This window comes from Vanacampus margaritifer, chromosome 8 (assembly GCF_051991255.1).
Source record: "Vanacampus margaritifer isolate UIUO_Vmar chromosome 8, RoL_Vmar_1.0, whole genome shotgun sequence".
Lineage (NCBI taxonomy): Eukaryota > Metazoa > Chordata > Actinopteri > Syngnathiformes > Syngnathidae > Vanacampus > Vanacampus margaritifer.
In genome coordinates this window covers 17983587-18002863 of record NC_135439.1, presented here as the reverse complement: position 1 = coordinate 18002863, position 19277 = coordinate 17983587, and the positions used below count along the sequence as shown (strand labels likewise).

Sequence of the window (19277 nt, the reverse complement as noted above, 5' to 3'; positions counted from 1 at the left end):
CAGGAGGCTGACATGTTTTGCCACCACCTTTTTGCTACGGCTACCCGAAGGAGAAGAACTTCACATGCATAGTAATTGGTGGTAGTCTTGCGAAGTGCGGTCCCCCTGAGACACCGTAGTGTGCATGCTTTAAAATGCACGCTTTGAGCTTAGGTTATTGCTTTCTGTTAATTCACCACTAGATTGTACTCACTTCTGTTCACTGCCCTTTTAAGAAGGGTTTGGAGTCTCAGTCATCTTTTCTGTAGAGCAAGCAACACAAAATATCACAATATGAGGAATATCTGTCTCCAGACATATTTTCCATTTGCCTTTTTCACAAACACTGGAATATACGTCATCAGTGGGTCATCAACTTCCGGTCCTTATATTAAGCGCTAGAAGCAAGATGGACCGCAGAGTATATTGTACACTATCTCAAGCATTTGCCAAAAATCACCTGATTTTTTCAGAGAAGAGTCAGAATTAACCATTTAACTTTTTTTTCTTAAATTTGTTTTCCAATCCTATTTATTTGAGTCTCGTGATACAAATTTGCCAAAATTGAATTTTAGTTTGATTATTTTAGCACATAAAGGCAGAAAGACTTATTTTCCATCAAGTATGCATTGCTACTGTCATGAGGTTGATTGAATGAGTTAGTCTTGTGAGCCAACAATCTTGGAGATCTATTGACTTTCCGGACAAGTAGGCTGCCTTGCGTAAGTCTAATGACTCCTAATCGGATCATTTGTAAGGCCACATATCGAAAATAACAGATTCACTTAATGCATTAAATGTTCTCCAATTCTCAGAATTCAGAAGACTGTACACATTCACATTACTATTTCATCCATTTGACATTTTCTGCTTTAGCTCTGCGTTTGTTTTTCATGTGATATTTTATCTTTTCCTCTCTCTGAATATCTTCTTTTCTTTAAACCTGTCTTGAAAATCAAGCTCTTTTCCAAAACACTTAATATCTGTTTTGAATATTCCCAAACAAAAAAGATTTATTTATTGACCAGGAACTGCAAATTTTGAAAAAAAAAAAAAAATTGTATCTTGTTGAAACAATTGAATGACTCATGTTCAACAATAATTGACGAAACCCACAACAATGTGGTTCATTGCATATGTTTATTTATTTATTTATTTTAGCTAAACAGAACAACAGACATTATCTCAAGGCACTTAACATATGAAGCATTAAAGCCCCACATGAGCATGCACTATCCTGGGAAGCAAGGCAACATAAAACATTACATATGCATTCTTGCTGCTTTAATGAACTTGATTGTAATAACTAAAAAAGTAGGACATGTTTGGGTTCAGGATTTCCTCAGCCCCGTCGTTTTTCTCTCCCCACTAATCAGCTTCTGTGAGTTGATGTAACAGCGTTAGCGCTCGGGCGGCAGCGGGCCTTCACTGTAACCACTCAGCTGATTACTGTTCTTATGTAAGGAGGGATTGTTGAGAAGAAAATAGGACCGAACATATGAACAGGTACAAAATACAACAGGTTCCGACATACAATGCCATGGGACAAGGCAGTCCTTTGTAAAGACATGTCCCACCTCACTTTAACTTCCTCACAAATCTCTTAATAATAACTGACAAATGATGGCCTTGTTTGAAAAGTTGCATAATCGTGGTCCACATTGGTGTTACGTAGTCTGTGGTCTGGAATCACACACAAAATAAATAAATAAATAAAAATGCTGCGTTGACTTGGGCATCTGCACAGCTGTGTGCAGCATGTGCATGTTTGGGAGTGTTTTTCAGCAGTGCCTGCACCAGTGGTTTGATATTTGCCTATTTTGTGTAACATTTCCAAGTCATGGATAGCCACATGTAAACTAATTCCCGTCATTGTTTTTTTTTTAATTCTCTCCTTCCTTAACTGTATTGAAATATTGATGCCCAGCTTAGTGGTTTATGTGCCAGAACTGTGTAAAGTCTTGTTTTGCTATCACTGTGGTATGTAGGCTATTCCATAGCTAAACATGTCTGCTACACAGCGACTTTCTCAACAACATGTATAACTTCTAATACTAGAACCCCGACAGAATCATTGAAAGGAATGTCTAAGGACTGAAATGAAAAGGGAAGACATTTCCATATGCGAGAATAGTCATGCCAACTTAAACATCATACGATTCCCGCCAAAACATCTTGTTTATTTTTAACTAAAAGTACTGGATGGAGCGTATTGAGGGTTTTCCCCTGCGTCTAGAACTAATCCCATTAATATGTGTTATTAATGAAGAAATAACTATTGGCAGATTATTAGATTGTATAATACTGTATATTCAAAAGAGCAGGAAACGACAATAAATATAATAATGATCAAATTACGACATACTGTATCTGTAAAATAGTTTGAGTAATGCACATTACAAAATGGTTATCAACTGAAGCTGAAAAAGCTTTGGTCATCTCTCTTGAAGGCACGATTTAGGCCAATATATATATATATATGTATATATAATTTTTTTTAACAGGGGAAAAATGTTGCCTTACGATTGAATATACTGTTACATTTATAAATATATTTTTTTAAATCATTAAATGGTGTTTAGTTTGTTAAAGGGGCAGTAACATTAAATATCAAATTTTTTGGAGCTTTTAGCTATGTTAAAATGCTAATTCCTCACCAAAAACATGACTGAAGTGGTGTTTTCTCCCATTTGCCCCTCTATGAGAAAATCTAGGTCATTCTGCTCTCCAAGCACCAGCCCCTCCCAACCCGAGACAATGAGCGAGTGCTCACTATGACGTCATCAGGTTCGGACCCACCCCCGCACCGCCTCTGTGGACTAAACACAGGCCCACTTGCTCTGAGACCTCCATGCTCGCAGGATAGTGATAAAAGTAGCCTTTATCAGAAACATTCTGTCCAAATGAATTCAAAGCAATCAATTATCCTTCACATTTGCAACGTCAAAATGCAATGACAATTGGCCATCTTAAATTCCCAGGTTGGGGCTGGCACTAACTACACTCGAACTACAAGTAAAATTTCTGTGCCATTGAACCAAACTGAACAAATAGTGTAGTGGTTAGCCCGCTCACCCTGAAATTAGAAGATCCCTGGTTCGTGTCCCACTCAAGGTTTTATTTTTCCCTCCTCGCTCCCCTCCTCCTCCACAACGATTTTATTGCGGCAAAGGAGCCGTTTTGTTTCAAATGTTTATTGTAGAATTGAACATCCATCCAATTTCCACATTTTTAAATAATAAAATGAAACATTTCATTAATTAACTAATTCACTTCCAGCCATTTTCATTGAAGCAATCCCGTTCGCTCCTGACTGTTCTACCGATTTTTGATGATTTTGCAAGGCCCACCGAATATTGGGTTCTATTTCTATAAAATCAGCTCAGTGGCCTAGTGGTAGTGTCCACCCTGAAACTGGGAGGTCATGGGTTCAGTCCCCAGCTGGGTCATACCAAAGACTATAAAAATGGGACCTATTTGCCTCCCTGCTTGACACTCAGCATCAAGGGTTAGAATTGGGGGGTTAGATCACCAAATGATCCTCGAGCACGGCCCCTGCTGCTGCTCACTGCTCCCTCAGGGGATGGGTCTAATGCAGAGAAATAATTTCGCCCCACTTATGTGGGTGTGAATATCAGTGGTTCTTTGACATGGAACCTACCAAAAGAAAGATTAGAGTCTCTTCTTTCATCAGGATAAAAAGTAACTTTCTATCTGTTTCTGTTTTGCAGCAATTAGCATTAGAATGTAGCTAAGTTTCATCATTATTCACAAATCTGTTTAGAACTGTGGGTAAATGAGCTTTTTTCAACATGGCCCTGGTTGATCTCTTTTGCTCTGCTGTCACCTGCTGGCCGTTTTTGTAATAACTACAATTTCCTTAACCGTTCTCTGTATCCTCTAGCATTAAAAAAAAAAAATACAATTTAAACATATAAATATGTCTTTGGGACACTTAAGACATTTAAAATAGAGCGTATTTATACGTTTTTGGAAGCAAATGAGTTAATGACACATTTATGTAATTATCTAATTATTGTATTCATTTATTTAATTCTTGCACTTTTGGTCCTCCATAGCCAGGAGGATGGAGAGATTCATCGCCATCTTGCAGCCTATCTTACACCTCATGCATCTGATGTGCGAGAACCACAACAGCGATCTATAGGTCTGTCAACATACAAGAGCAAATGGAACTTGGTTGAAAATAGGCACCAATTGCAGAACTTCTTGTTGCAGCTGTTTCCATGTCTGGCAGGTCTCAGTCTGGTTTCACTATGAGCTATGAGTTGTTATTTAGTAATGGGTTGCTCATGAGAGCTAAACTTCCTTCAAAAACAATTAAAACATCGTTTGAACTGGTGCTGAACCACTTCTTGTAACCCAGAGCTTGTATTTTCTTCTGCTGAGCTTGTTTGATAGATAACAAATGCATAAGTACTACCGACATCTTTCAGTGGAACAACACTGTGTTTGAGGGGGAACTCAGGTTTTGGTATGTAGTCAGTCAATACAGTGTGAACATGTAAACATATATTTTTTAGTATAAAGCCACTCACACAGTACAGTACAGATATATGTGAGGGTGGTAGTGCAGGTGCAAAATGTTGATCAGCACACAGACACACGTAGATATTAGATCTTATTGCGGTTGCACAGAACTACACGTGATATACTCTGAATTTATGTTTAATTCCGAAATCAGCAAGCAAGGCGTTCAAATTGAACTCATTCACTGCCAACCCACTTGAAATGGATCTTTGACATCTATAGCCGTCAATGGTAGTAGATGAGTTGAGTAATTATATTTATGTATTTATTTATGTATTTGTCTTACCATAATGTTGTGCCCTTCCTTTCTTATTTATAGCTTTGGTAAATCTTGAGTATTTTCGAATATACTGTACAGCAATACTTTGGTGAGCTCTGATACAGTCAGGTGTTATTCTGGTTTTATTTCATTAATCTCTATCCTTCTCCAAAACTTTCTACGCAATCAGAATAACAAGAGCAACTACAATGAACCTGGTTTGCGAGACACTTCAGTTCCTGGACTGTATTTGCAGCGCCACTGGGACTGGGACTGCTTGGATTGTACATCAATGAAAAGAATGTGGGACTCATCAACCAGACTGTGGAAAGCCTCACTGAATACTGTCAAGGTCCCTGTCATGAGAACCAGGTGATGGACACGCGCACGCACGCACACTCACTCACGGCACAAGCTTGTCCAAGGAGAGTCTCTGGATTGTGAGACGTCAAACAAATTGTGTAACCTTTTTTTTGCCAAGTGGGTGTTCAAATATATTTCTGTTATTTCTGATCAATTATCCCCATTTACGCCATTGCTTTTTTTCCATTTTATTTTGGTTAACACAATGTAGTTTTGTTTTGGCTATTTTACACACCCTTTCATGGCCAGTACCCAGCTTTCGCTCTTGCTCTTCTGTGCTTCTGATCTTTCTACAAAAGTTAATGCCAGCCTCCTGTTACTTCTTTGGCATGGCTAGCACGGCATCTTAATTGATGGTGCCAACCTCTGTTTCTGCTGGAGCGGGGTAATTTTCTGGCAAATGTAAAACTGGAGTGAATTCAGCAGCTATCTGTTTACATTATGTTTACTTTGTTTCTTAAAAAGAGTGCTTTAAAGGGAATGAAAATTGGTTATAAAAAAATCTATATATTTAATTGAAACGGAAGGGAAATCGCCATGAGATCAACTATGTATTTTCTGCAACCAATATCCAGATTCAGGCATAATGCAGGCATTTGCTAAAATAAACAAGACAGCACAAAGTCGTCCTTCAGCAAACTTGACTTGCAGTCAACAAGTGTGGCCCTCCTCCTTAGCACATGGCTTATCTGCAGGCTGTGTGATATCCAAATCTACATGCATATCAGTCATGAAAGGAGATGCCCTTGGGTGCTGCTTAAACTATATTAGGCTATATATTGTTTCACAGCACATCCACAGGCATGTGCTTGTTTTTTTCGAACTAGATGTGATCTGTTAATTACACTGAAGAAAATGGTGGGTTGAATCCATTTTATTTTGTCAAGTGGTTGCACATGATAGAATCATGTGGATTTGGATAAAACAATTTAAGTAGACTATCCATATACTTAGTAGACTATCAATATACAATATAGGTCATTTTACACTTAATATGGTGCATTCTAGTGAATCTTCAAACTAAAAATGCTAATGTAACATTACTCACAGTGACAAATTAAAAAAATTAATAAATAAGGCTGTCATATCAAATTGTAAGTGGAACAAAATGGTAATAATAGTGGAGGAGTTTGCCTTGTTTCCCCCCCCAATTCACTTAGCATGTAATATGTCATATGGTACATAAAATAATTCACTTTTTCAAATATGGCTAGTCATAATGTCAGCTAACCTGGAATCTTGCAGATTAGTGCTCACACACACACACACACACACGCGCGCGCACACACGCACACACACACACACACACGCGCACACACACACACACACACACACACACACACACGCGCGCACACACACACACACACACACACACACACACACGCACACACACACACACGCACACACACACACGCACACACACACACACACACACACACACACACACACACACAGCTACTGGTGGCTAGCAGGCTAGCTAAGTGTAGGTGACTGCAGCTCCGAAACAAGCGCACCGTACTATTGGGCGTATCCCTTCCAGCCACCCCAGTGACGAGTAGATAATTTGTGGTGCACATTATGCTAACCAGATTTGCACACATTGCAAAAATCGTAGAGCTTCATAATTGTCTTGCTGTTTGGACTCGTCTTACACCCAAGATTTTTGTTTCAGTGTCTGTTGAGTCTTTTAGGGATGTAAACACTTTCGGCTTATGTCCTGTTTAGCAACACACCCATCCTCTGATCGCTTTCCCCAAGAAGCTCTTCTTCACCAAGACTCTCGAACACCCCAAAATATTTTTCCAGTATATTTCCACTACTGTGCAAAAACATTTAGACCACCATTAAATATGTTGTTTTTACAATACAGCAATGGCTTATGTAGAAACGTGATGTCGCTCAGCAGAGCACAGACCTGCCAATTTGGCAAATGTCATGCTGCCATATTTGCATTTGTTAAATACCAGGCTGCCTCCAGGCTCATCAAGGATGACAAGCAGACCAGCAGTTCCTGGGTGCAGAAGGTTTCATACATTCCGAACTGACTTAAATGGTGGTGGTAGGGATGTGGGATTCCTGTATCTGTATCAAAACGGAATGGGATCTTCCGTGTTCAATGCACCACACCTCTACAAAGCTTTGGGTTAGCTTTTTATTTTCTATCTTACTATTGCTCTTGTATATTTACTATATGTAAAAAAAGAGGATCTATTGTCACTATAAATGAAACAATAATGAATCAAACTTTCTTATAAGTGTGAAAAACGCGAGGCAACAGTTTTTTGTGTAAGTTATTTTTTTCGTTGCTGAGATTGAAACAAAAGAAATAAAGGTCTTCAGCTGGATAAAAGAGCAGATGGAGGAAAATGTTCACTTATCACTTGCAATGACGAAAAGCTTGTGGCAGTTGGATCCCACTTGTTTATGTGCATGCCACTATTTAATAGGGATGTAACGATAACAGCAAGATCATGATATCGTGATATTAAAACTGCCACAATATCGTCATCATCGTATCACGATATCAAAAGAAGCAAAAAAAAAATTGTGCAGTTTAATTTTCTCATGGCATGTTTTGGCTTTCCATGTTTAAAATCCACGCTAATGATTAGATGAAGAGGAACGTAATATGCTAATGAACCAAGTCAATATGTGGAGGAACTCAACGTGCATTAGCAAGTAAATGCCTCAGTGTTAAAAGGAACCCCAACTGTAATGACAAGTCTGGTCTATATTATTTATTTGGTTGTTACAAACATAACTATGAGATTCCATCCATCCATCCATCCATTTTCTTGGCCGCTTTTCCTCACTAGGGTCGCGGGGGTGCTGGAGCCTATCCCAGCTGGCTTCGGGCAGTAGGCGGGGTACACCCTGAACTGGTTGCCAGCCAATCGCAGGGCACACAGAGACGAACAACCACACTCACATTCACACCTAGGGACAATTTGGAGAGTTCAATTAACCTGCCATGCATGTTTTTGGAATGTGGGAGGAAACCGGAGTACCCGGTGAAAACCCACGCAAGCACGGGGAGAACATGCAAACTCCACCCAGGAAGGCCGAAGCCCGGACTCGATCTCACGTCCTCTGCACTGGGAGGCGGACGTGCTAACCAGTCAGCCACCGTGCTGCCCACTATGAGATTCATTTTTCAAAAATAATTTCCAGTTTAATACATTTTGAAGAAACTTTATTTGGACTTACGCCAAGCCAAGCCTCGTAGCGTTCCTAAAGAGAAACTCTTGAATGCGTCTGGTGAATGACGAGAGCACGGCATGGTGGAGGGCGACTCTCCAGATTTCATGCTGTTCCTATTACGGCTTACTGTACCTTGCTTTCATTATAGACGTTTTACATTGCTCAGCAGAGAGCCAGCCGCCATTCTACGTCACTATGCACCGAATGTATTGCGACGTAAATAACAATTTACGTCTCAATAAAGTTTCTACAAAATGTATTACACTGGAAATTATTTTTGAAAAATATATCTCATAGTTATGTTAGCAACAACCAAATAAATAATATAGAGCAAACTTGTCATTACAGTCGGTGTCAGGGTTTGAGGCGAGATTGAGGACCCAAGTCCAAAGAGGCACAGAGAGGAGGCAGATGTGCTCAAAAAGGGGTTGTTTAATAAAATGCTGTCTGGGTACACGCTCACCTACCACTACTTTGCAGTCGGTGATCTCTGTCAGATTACTTTTACTACCTGTGTACTCCTACCTCCACTCTTGTAGGTCACAGCTTTGTTTTGCAGACATATCCTTGTCAGTGTTATCGCTATTTCTGCCAGGTGTAGTCATGACTGAATAACTTCCTCGATTCCTCAAATGGGCTTTGTCCTGTCTTTGAATAGTGTCCTTGAGTATTATCGCATGTCCGGTCAACTCTGTTGAACTGTTTACTGGAAACTGTGTGGTATCGCCCTTCAAGATAGTATAAGATTGTTGTAAATCCTCTGTAATCTTCGCACTTGTGAGATGCTACAGCCATCGTCTGTAACTCACTTGTGCCCGGAATATTCTGTAGGAATAAAATCTTCAAAGCTTCGACCAACATTCTCACTAACCGAAAGAAAACGAACACGCGGAGGAAAAAGTTTAACTTCCAACAATACCAAACTTGCCCATCACCTCCTCATCACCCCTGTTTCCTGCACCAACGTGTCTATTGAAGACCGAACCAATGACAACTGTCTCACTTCTATGGATGCTCTGCATCATTTCATCAAGGTCCAACCAAAAAAATTCCTTCTCCTCCAGCTCACATTCTACCTGTGACGCATAGCCACTGACAACATTGATCAGCACACCTTCGATTCCTAGCTTCAGGCTCATCTGACACTCTTATTACCTCCTGGAGGTTCCTAACAACCTCCTCCTTCACGATAACTCCTACTCCATTTATCTTTCTATCTAGACCATGATAGAACAACTTGAACCCTGTTCCTAAACTTCTAGCTTTGCTCCCTTTCCACCTGGTCTCCTGAACACACACTATGTCCACCTTCCTCTGCATCATGTCAACCAGCTCTCAACTTTTTCCTGTCTTAGTTCCAACATTCAAAGTCCCTATTCTCATTCCCAGACTCTTGGTGTTCCTCTTCTTTCCTCCTACAAACACACCTTCTTCCTCTCCTTCGACCAAAATTAGTCCAGTTTCCACCGGCACCCTGTTGGTCAACAGCACCGATGGCGGTTGTTGTTAACACGGGCCTCGACCGATCTGGTATGGAAGTCATATATTTGATTCGCATGTTTGATTTGGCCAAAGTTTTACGTCGGATGCCGTTCCTGACACAACCCTCTGTATTTATCCGGGCTTGGGACCGGCACAAGAAGACACTGGACTAGTCCACTGAAGGAAAATTGCTAGATCTGCCTTTAGGCAATGACAATAGTCTTGGCTATTAGATAACAAAACTATTCTTATGTTAGTCATCTGATTAACACTATGATTTATTTATTTTTTTAGATGAAGAAAATGTTTATTTTTTCGCTATATCAAAATTAATATAAAATACTAATTTTTAACCTTGGACTCGATTAGGTTTACCTCTACGTGACATTGGCTTCATGGAGAGATATAACTGGACATAGCATGCAAAACTTGCTAAGCAAAACTTTATCAAATTTTAATAACAAGTGTTATAACTTGCTGCTTTACTCACATCTGAATTTTTGCCTCAAGCCACTCAAGGGTGTGTTCAGCTATGACTGTGATGCACGAGACTGACTGATGCAATTGTGGTCTCTCTGTGTTGATCGTTGCAAGATTAAATATTTTCAGTTAAACGTCAGTTCTGTGAGCATTCAACCAGGAAATACAGTACTTTTACTCACTATATTATTGTTTGTTAAAATATATCAAGTGTTTTAATTTTGGCGACAGAAAGAGACGTAAATAGAAAGTGTCAGAATTAGGAGTAATTAGTCTTACTCTCAACTGATCTTAAAGTTTCAGGGATTTTTGCTTGTATTTAGGGAAAAAAAATACACAATTTAAATATCTGATCTGCATTAGGTAGCTATGTAAGCTACCTCTTTTTTCAACCCCAAAATACCTCCAATATAAGGAGGGCCAAAACTGCCAAAATTAAGTATGGATATAAAAATATAATTAAAAAAAGAAATCCAAAATATATATAAATGGAAATGAATACAAAAATAAACAAGATAAAAAAAATTATTATAAATATAAATTAAATGTGGAATAAAAATAAATAAAATAAATGCATACATATAATAAGACATTGATCAATGAATAAAAACGCTTTGCTCTCGTTTTTATTTGTTTCATTCTGCAGACAGCATGAAATGCGCCAGTAAATGTTATTCTATTCTAGACTATTCGCCTATTGATTGATCGACATGTCAGACTATGCCAGACTCTTCCCGTGCCACAGCAAGGGCTGAGAATTCACACACACAAAAACATGGGCCTTGTTGTTTACAGGAACTTGTTTGAAGTTGTCGAGCAATTTGACATTCGAGTAGCAAGTTCTGGTGACGGTGGACAAGTTGGTCGTCCATTGCTGGAGCTCTTCGTGAAAGCCGTCAAGACTGCCTTGTTCGCCGACCTGCTTGGTGTGAGTGAGAGAACACTCCACCATCGAATTGTTCAACCCAAGTCACACTTAGGACCGCACCCTCATTTGAATAACATTTCCTTGCGCATTTCATGCTGACATTGTCTGCAGCATGAAATAAATAAATATGACAGCACAGTGTTTTTATTTATTGATTTTTAATTCTATTTGTATATTTTTTGTATTTCATTTTTGAATTACGTTTTTATATAAGTTTTTATTTTCGCTTTATTATTTTTATTATCATTATTTATTTATGTATTTATTATTTTCATTTTGGCAACATGTTGTCGAGTAACTCAAGTCGCAAGTTGTGGTGACAGTGGACAAAATAGTCGTCCATTGCTGGAGTTCTCTAATGCAAGCCGGCGAGACTTCCTTGTTTGCCAGGCCGCTCACTCGACCAATAAAAGGCAGTTTGCAACGACGGAGTCCAACCCAAGACACGCTTAGGATCGCCCCTCATTTGAATAACATTTCGTCCTGGCAGTATGGACCAAAACTGCAAAGATAAAAACTAAATAAATGACTAAATAAATAAATAAATAAATGACTAAAAGTGAAAATAAAAGCAGATATAAAAAAATGAAATACAAATACATTTATTTTTGTATATATATTTTTTTGTTGTTGTTTTTATTTCCAATTATATTTATTTTTTTTTGTAATTTAATTTTCAAATTATATATTTTTTATATCCCTTTTTATTTTCACTTTTAGTCATTTATTTACCGGTAGTCATTTATTTATTTTTTCTTTTGGCAGTTTTGGTCCTCCATACAGTTGACCCTCTGAAAGATGTCATCAGTCGATGAACCAACCGTCTTTTGTTCCTCTTTAGGTAGAGGAGTGTGTTGTGGCTCGTCCCGTGATCAGATACACAGGATGATTTCATTGATGTGAAGAATACGACCTCTCTTCGTACCAAAATGAATAATCACAAGTGGAGGGAGAGCAAACTGTTCCACTGATGCTCACCCTTCGTCATGAATGACGTCTTTTGCTAAACTTCTGAAAGTCCCCACCCTCACTTCCTCTATTTTGATCAACAGGCCGTTGAAAAACAAACCAAACCAAAAAGTAAACGCTTCAGGCATTGCACTGATCTCCTGACTGTAGTCTGATTCTGCTTTTTGGAGTTGCTTATGTTTTAAAGTAATACAATTTGTCGTCTTTGCACAACTTGAACTAATTAACTACGGTAATTGCTACCCTTCCAACAAATTGGTTCTAAAGCAGTAACCCTAATAAAGCCATTGTTGTAAATTTGATGTCCATGTCATTTCCACACATTGTTTTCAGTTGCCTTTTATATTTTAGAAGGTTTATTGCAATGATAGGATGTGCAAATTAGGATTAATTTAATAAAATTTCTGCTTCTTGTGAACCACTTTTGAGGTTATGATTTGTTGTTAGAATGATTATGGCCTTCTTTCCTCTGGAGGGCTTTCGTGGAGGTTAGCAAGCTAAAAATATATTATCCTGGCTTTTTCTTTTCTTTCTGTTCTGTCCTCTGCAAGCACTGTCATCTGTTGTTGTTGTAACTGACTGCTTCATTTAAAACATTTAAGTAGAATGCACTCTTGAGAGAATCAGTAGAACCAAAACTCACCTTCTCTTTTGCAAACTGGGCCTGTATATTATAGATGTGGCAAACATTAACATCACTTGTTTGTTTTTTCTGAGAGCAATTATTCCCTGCTGCTGATTATCTCTGAAGGGGTGGACGTTGCTGGATTGCACAGAAGGGGCACTTTTTGGCAAAACTGGAAAACTCACTGCTTCTTTTTTTAATTTCAGTGTGGAATAGCAATGATTACAACATGGAAAAACAAAAGTGCAAATGTTCATCACTTGGTGTATAAATACTTACAGTTTACAACAAAAATAAAGAAATTGGCATAACTTTTCCAATAAGTTTAGAGAGGAATGTAGACTTTCCAACATAGAATTTGCTCATATACAGTAGATACCCACAGACCACATGGCTGTTTTTATATTTGTGCAGGTCAAGATTGTGTTTGGTCGTGGTGTTTTGCAAAGTTTACGTTTTCTGCTTTGGCCAGCATAGACACATCAAAGTAAAAACACTTTTGCATCAAACCCAGACTAACAAGCAGTTGGGGGCCCTTCTTGTAGCAGATATTTTAAAACCAAAGAATCTGTGCAAATAAAAAGTGTAATATTATAACACTTTGTTTTGCACTGTTAATACGATAATAGTTGTGGGCATGTGAGAAACCATTAAGGCGTCTATTGTTCCAGAGCAGAGAGAAGACGCGCATTGTGATACTCATGAACTTTCAATTGTTCGGATCTGGGGTGGAACGGCGAGATCCCCTTTGTTGGAACTTCCTCAGAGGACTGAAGAGGTTGTCAGAGTAGCTTTACAAACGTCATATGGCTATTAGTGTCAATGGTCCTGAAAGCTTCAAGCTTCATCACAGGATTCAATGATTAGTCTGTAATATAATCACATAGTTTGAAAAAAATGTATTGATACAAAAATAATGTTTTCTATAAATTATTTAGTAAAATTAACTTACCCAAACTAACACAGAAAAATATCTAAACTCAAGAAAATCAGAATTCATTCCTGCAACAAACAATGTATAGATATTTGGGGCTTAATAAGTTCCTCCCACATTTTTTTTTTGCTGAAGCACACACAAGAATAAAGTAATGCTCTCAGACAGTATGTGTGTGTGTGACGTCCAGGCTTCGCTGTCTGCCTTTCCTGCCAAGTCTTAGCGCCAGGGCGGCGTGCTACAATTTAGCACCCTGGTCCATCAGTGATTAATTTAGCTTGAGCCAAGTATATTTTTAACCAGCCGGGTTATGTAACAAGTACATGTTGTTTGGATGTGAGCGCAGAGGCGAGGAGGAGGCTTCCAATGGCAAGCTTGCAGACCAATTTACCTAGCTAGTAAATGAACTCTGTTTACCCGGATGACTGTGCTTCCACCCTCCGGCAATGATAGAAGTATGCTTTCTTGGAAAATGTGATCGCTGGTCACGTTCATGATGAGGTAAAAAAGCAGATCAGAAGCTCCCTCTTTATCCAGACGGCACTGGACCTCTGCTAATCTCAGTTCGCCTCACCCTCTGACCCCAGGGCTCACAACTACCATCACAAAAATATTGCTAATTATTCATTATGGATTATAAATTATAAATAGTGAAATTGCTAAAATGCTGATAAATCATGATTTATTTAATAGTTTAGATTAGGGGTGCCAAACTCATATTAGCTCAGGAGCCACATCGAAGAAAATATATTACCAAGTGGGCCTGACCGGTAAAATCATAGAACATAACTTAAAAACAATTGGCGTCAGTGGCTGAATGTGCATCATATTAAGCATGTTTGTTTGATTTACGTTGTTTTTATTTGTTTTAACAAACAGTAACTTTAGGTTGTGTGTAAAATATTGACATCCAGGTCAATTCCGGCTACAAGTTGCATTGCTCATCTGAGAATTGCTTGTGAAATTACAAATTTATGTTTTGATTTTGGCCCGTCTTGGTCGAATGTTACTCAAATTTTTTACTCATATTTTTAGATCATCTCATGGGCCGAATTAAACCCCTTTGTGGGCCTTATACATACAACCACACCTTTACTCGCTCAACATTCATCATTTGAAGCCTTCCTGTGCATAACATTCAAGAGGAGGTCATTTGCCTAGAGCTGTCAAGGATAACATGAAATAACTGCTGTCGTAAGTGTGACTGCCATTATTTACTTAATTATCTGCTTGACCACTGCTTTCCAAAATTCCAGGTATCAATGAACATTCTTAGAGGTAGATAACCAACTCAACAAAGCGCAACATGTCCGGCTCAGAGTATGTTGGTGCTACGGTTATTTGTTAATAAAATTAGAAACCGTAACTAACTTGAACACGTTTAATATGGAAATATATACAAATAATAATGACATTGTTCAACAAACTGAACATATGCAAAAAGAAAACATATGCAAAAGACCAGGCAATTCTAACTATAAATGGGCTGGCCATCTCACTGACGATCACGCTGGCATCTCCGGTTAGAAGCCCAAAAGACTCTCAAACAACTCAGCCGCTCGTCACACCTTGGTCAGGTGAGTGCTAACTCAGCAGTGGTATGAATTGTGTGTTGACTACAGGAGAAATCAGAGAGAACACTAATATTGGATGGTTGGACAGCTTTAATGTTACAATGAAACGTTTTATTGTTTGCCTGCCAGGTACTCAGCATGTCTTCAAGTGATACAAAACCCTTGCAATTGTCTGCTCTGGGTCAGCCCTTCACCTTGGGGATGCTCTATGATGCTCGCAAAGATGCACTGATCCCAGGTACAAATTGCTGCAACAGTCGTCATTATTGCTATTTTGGGATTGATTGTCGAGGTTCTTACATATCTTTGTCTATTCCTGAAGGTTTCACTCTGTGGGATAGAGACAGTCTAGATAGCCAGACCAGTGAAACGGCTCAAAAAAGCAGTTCCTTTAAGATGACAGCCTCTGACACCATTGAATCAAAGTCTTCTCTGATGGACATTGAAGCTTCTCTGAATGTAAGTTGGTTAGGTGGGTTGGTTGAAGTTGGAGGATCTGCCAAGTACTTGAATAACAAGAAGAAATTCAAGAACCAGAGCAGGGTAACTTTTCAGTACAAAGCTACCACCGTCTTTAAGCAGCTTTCTCTTCCTGCTCTTGGGCCACTAAACAGCCAACAAAAGCAAGTGATTGAGAACGGCACAGCAACACATTTGGTCACAGGTATCCTTTATGGGGCAAATGCGGTCTTTGTGTTCGACAGTCAGAAGGTGGATGCCAGCAGTGTTCAAGATATCCAGGGTAGCATGCAAGCTGTAATCAAGAAGATTCCTACATTTGAAATTGAAGGAAGTGCTAAAATACAACTGACTGATGAGGAGCAAAAGCTGACAAATCAGTTCGGCTGCACATTCTATGGAGACCTCATTCTTGAAAAAAACCCTTCCACGTTTGTCCAAGCTGTGGAAACTTACACTGATCTCCCAACACTATTGGGAGATAAGGACAATTATGCTCCTCTGACTGTCTGGCTGTATCCTCTGCAAGCACTGTACCAGAAAGCTCCATTGCTGATCAAAGACCTCAGCATCTCACTATCGAGGAAAATTCAAGATACTGTAGAAGATGAAAATCAAGTGTATATGAGATGCAACGACAGTTTGTTTAGCAGTGCAGCAAAGAATTTTCCCCCAATTCGCAAGGGTCTGAGCAGTTTCCAAAAACTTTGTTCTTATTACAAAGCTGCAGTCACACAGCGGCTAGCCAAAGATCTCCCTTGCATTCGTGATGGCAAACAGAATGAGAGCGCGTTAACAACATTTTTAAATGAGCGAGAAAATTCTCCATTCAGCAAAGCACACCTAGACAGGTGGTTGGAGAACAAGGAACGAGACATCAATATCATTGAGGCCTGTGTTAACATGATGCTGGAGCAGACAGACGCTCAGATCGTGCACACAAAGTCAGAATTGGATAAAGTGATTCTTTCTCCAGGTGCCACAGATGTTCTTTGCTATGTTTTCACCGACTTGGACCCGAAGGACCCCTGCCTTAATTCTATGGCTAAGTACCTGGAAACATTCCAGGCTGGAGGAACTGATACAGAATACACGGCTATCACGACTGACGTCTTCACCAAAATGAGAGAAAAAGCCCAAGAGTTCATTACATATGCCAAACTTTTTAAACGTAGCAAGAGTGTCAGGTTCCTTATAACAGCTATGCCAAATAAGAAATACAAGGGATGTTCCATCTACCATTACAAAGATTACAGCCTTCTCACTGACAGCTTCACAAAGCCATCCGTCCCATCGGTAAAGACGATCACAGAGAGAAAGCACCTCATCTGGTGTAAGTTCCTTTTTGTGTTGCTATTCACACTTCCAAATTGTCAAATGATACCAGCTGTGATCTGTAACATGTTTATTTTTTGTCTATCCATCAGATGCTACTGATCTCACGCTGGATGAAAGCACTGTCAACAAACATCTCACTCTGTCACAAGATAAAAAGAAAGTGACCTTTGGCAGTGTCAAGTCGTATCCTAATAACTCAGAAAGGTTTATTGATTTTAAGCAAGTTCTATGCAAAGAGCCGCTAACTGCTCGTCATTATTGGGAGGTTGAGTTTAGGGGTAGAATTTGTTTTGCTGTCGCATACACGTCAACTCCGAAGGCCTATTCAGAGTGCGGATGGACTAAACAATATTTCACAGATTTCAATACTTCCTGGGGAATATTTGCTGCAAATTCCTATCTATTAGAAATAGTCTTCAAATATATTTTTCCTCTTCTGAACTGGAGAACTTATGCTCCGGGCGTGCAAAAGCTTGGAATTTATCTGGACTGTCCTGGTGGCACTTTGTCCTTCTACGGTGTCTCTGAAGAAAAGCTGAAACACTACGGTACTATCTCACAGCAGTTTGATAAAACACTCTACGCAGGTTTTCAAGTTGATGAAACCGGGAGCTATGCTCACCTGACTATTTAGCACAGCAAAGCCATTTTCCTCGATTGTACTATCACCTCGGCAACGATATTTGATCCATTAGGTTTAAACGGCTTTTTAAGCAGTAAGCACCGCTTTTTCATTTGTATAACCACCTTCGCGACTTGGCACGTTTAGAATTATGTTAGAGCGCTGCACTTCTAGTGCGTTTTAAGCATAGTGAACTCATCCCCAGGCATACACTTCCGCCACAAACATGACAGAGGTCCTCTCCTGAAGCTAGTGAATAATATCAATGTATGAAAAATGTTCAGATTCAGAACAGCTTTATTGTCACTGTTAAACATGTCACAATGAAATTGGAGTTGACGCATATGCAACAGCCAACAGATTTGTTTTCCCGCAGCAGCAGTTTTGGATTAGGCTAAACACAATAAAAATTAAAGCAACTCCACCATGGAAAGATTAAAAGTTATTATCTTTGTTTATCCTCCAATAATTGAGATCAATCCTGTTATTTTGCTACAAAGGATTTCCTAAACGTGTAAGGGTGTAATTGATTAATATGCGTAAGTGTATGCATGTAGACAGCTTTGAGCATGTGTTCTCCCTAATTAGCAGCAGAATCTACAAAGATGCAACGCTTCACTTGTTGAGCTTTTCACTAAACTTTGCAAGCCCCACTATGTGTTCTATATGATGTAACTCTAGACTTTTGTTGTCTCTACATTTATATAGTCACATGGACAATAAAAATGTGTTTTGCTCTATTCCGGTGTTCCTCATTCTCTCTCCCTTGTGATTAAAATTGGGAGGGGTGGAAACAAGAATCTTCTCTCAATTGCCTTCCCTATGTTGGCTGAAGACAGCCGGGATAAGCCAGCATGCTAAAGACATTTCTGGAGTTTAGTTAACATTTGATTTTTCACAAGCAACGACTACAAACTCACCTGCTGACTGCACATTGTGACAAGCTTAGGTATTCGTGGTGTCCGTTGGAAAATGCAGTTGTGTTGGTTTGGCTTGGCGAACTTGAAAAAAGATGGCGTTTCAAAATAAGACAGAACTGCCGTGTACTGCAGTACAGGTGAGCCAATTTTTCTCCTGCAGCGCCTTCCCCCTTTTTTTTTTTATAAGAGCCCCTCAAACGCTTTCACTTTTTCACCAGCATCCCGGTGGCCTTGCTAAATACTTTAGCTAATGCTAGCACTATTGCTATCAACAGTTTTAAACAGGGAAACACTTACCGCTATCTCCGGGTGGCTACAGACCTGTCCTGTACAGGACGCTGTGTGTGGCATTGCAGTCAGTGCGAACAAATGTATTTAGTTAATTTGTATTTATGTGCTTGGTTCAAATGCCAGTGCTAAATAAATATTTGATAATAATATTATAATTTTAATTCATTATAATAAATGCAATGATAGTAAAAAAAAAAATTGGTTTTCGGCCAAGCATTTTTCATTTTCGGTTTTAGCCAACCAATTTAATTTCGGTGCATCCCTAGTGTGAGTAAATCATGTTTTGTGCGTTTGTAGGGTTT

At 39.2% G+C, this 19277-nt stretch overlaps 1 protein-coding gene across 1 annotated transcript; it reads left to right on the top strand.

Annotated features, from left to right (window-relative positions):
- Positions 1 to 11090: 11090 nt before the first annotated feature.
- Positions 11091 to 18387, top strand: LOC144056600 (stonustoxin subunit alpha-like). Its single transcript, XM_077573548.1, has 4 exons — positions 11091 to 11243; positions 15475 to 15583; positions 15668 to 17137; positions 17232 to 18387. Exons 1-4 carry the CDS (start codon positions 11091 to 11093, stop codon positions 17774 to 17776), a joined length of 2277 nt encoding a protein of 758 aa, XP_077429674.1. The 3' UTR covers positions 17777 to 18387.
- The last annotated feature ends 890 nt before the right edge of the window (positions 18388 to 19277 follow it).

Excerpts from the sequence above, each read along its gene's own strand:
- LOC144056600 (XM_077573548.1), top strand. The coding sequence starts at position 11,091 with ATGGGCCTTGTTGTTTACAGGAACTTGTTTGAAGTTGTCGAGCAATTT. Across the intron at positions 15,584-15,667 it reads CAAAGATGCACTGATCCCAG|GTTTCACTCTGTGGGATAGA; the intron begins GTACAAATTGCT and ends CTATTCCTGAAG. Across the intron at positions 17,138-17,231 it reads GAGAAAGCACCTCATCTGGT|ATGCTACTGATCTCACGCTG; the intron begins GTAAGTTCCTTT and ends TCTATCCATCAG.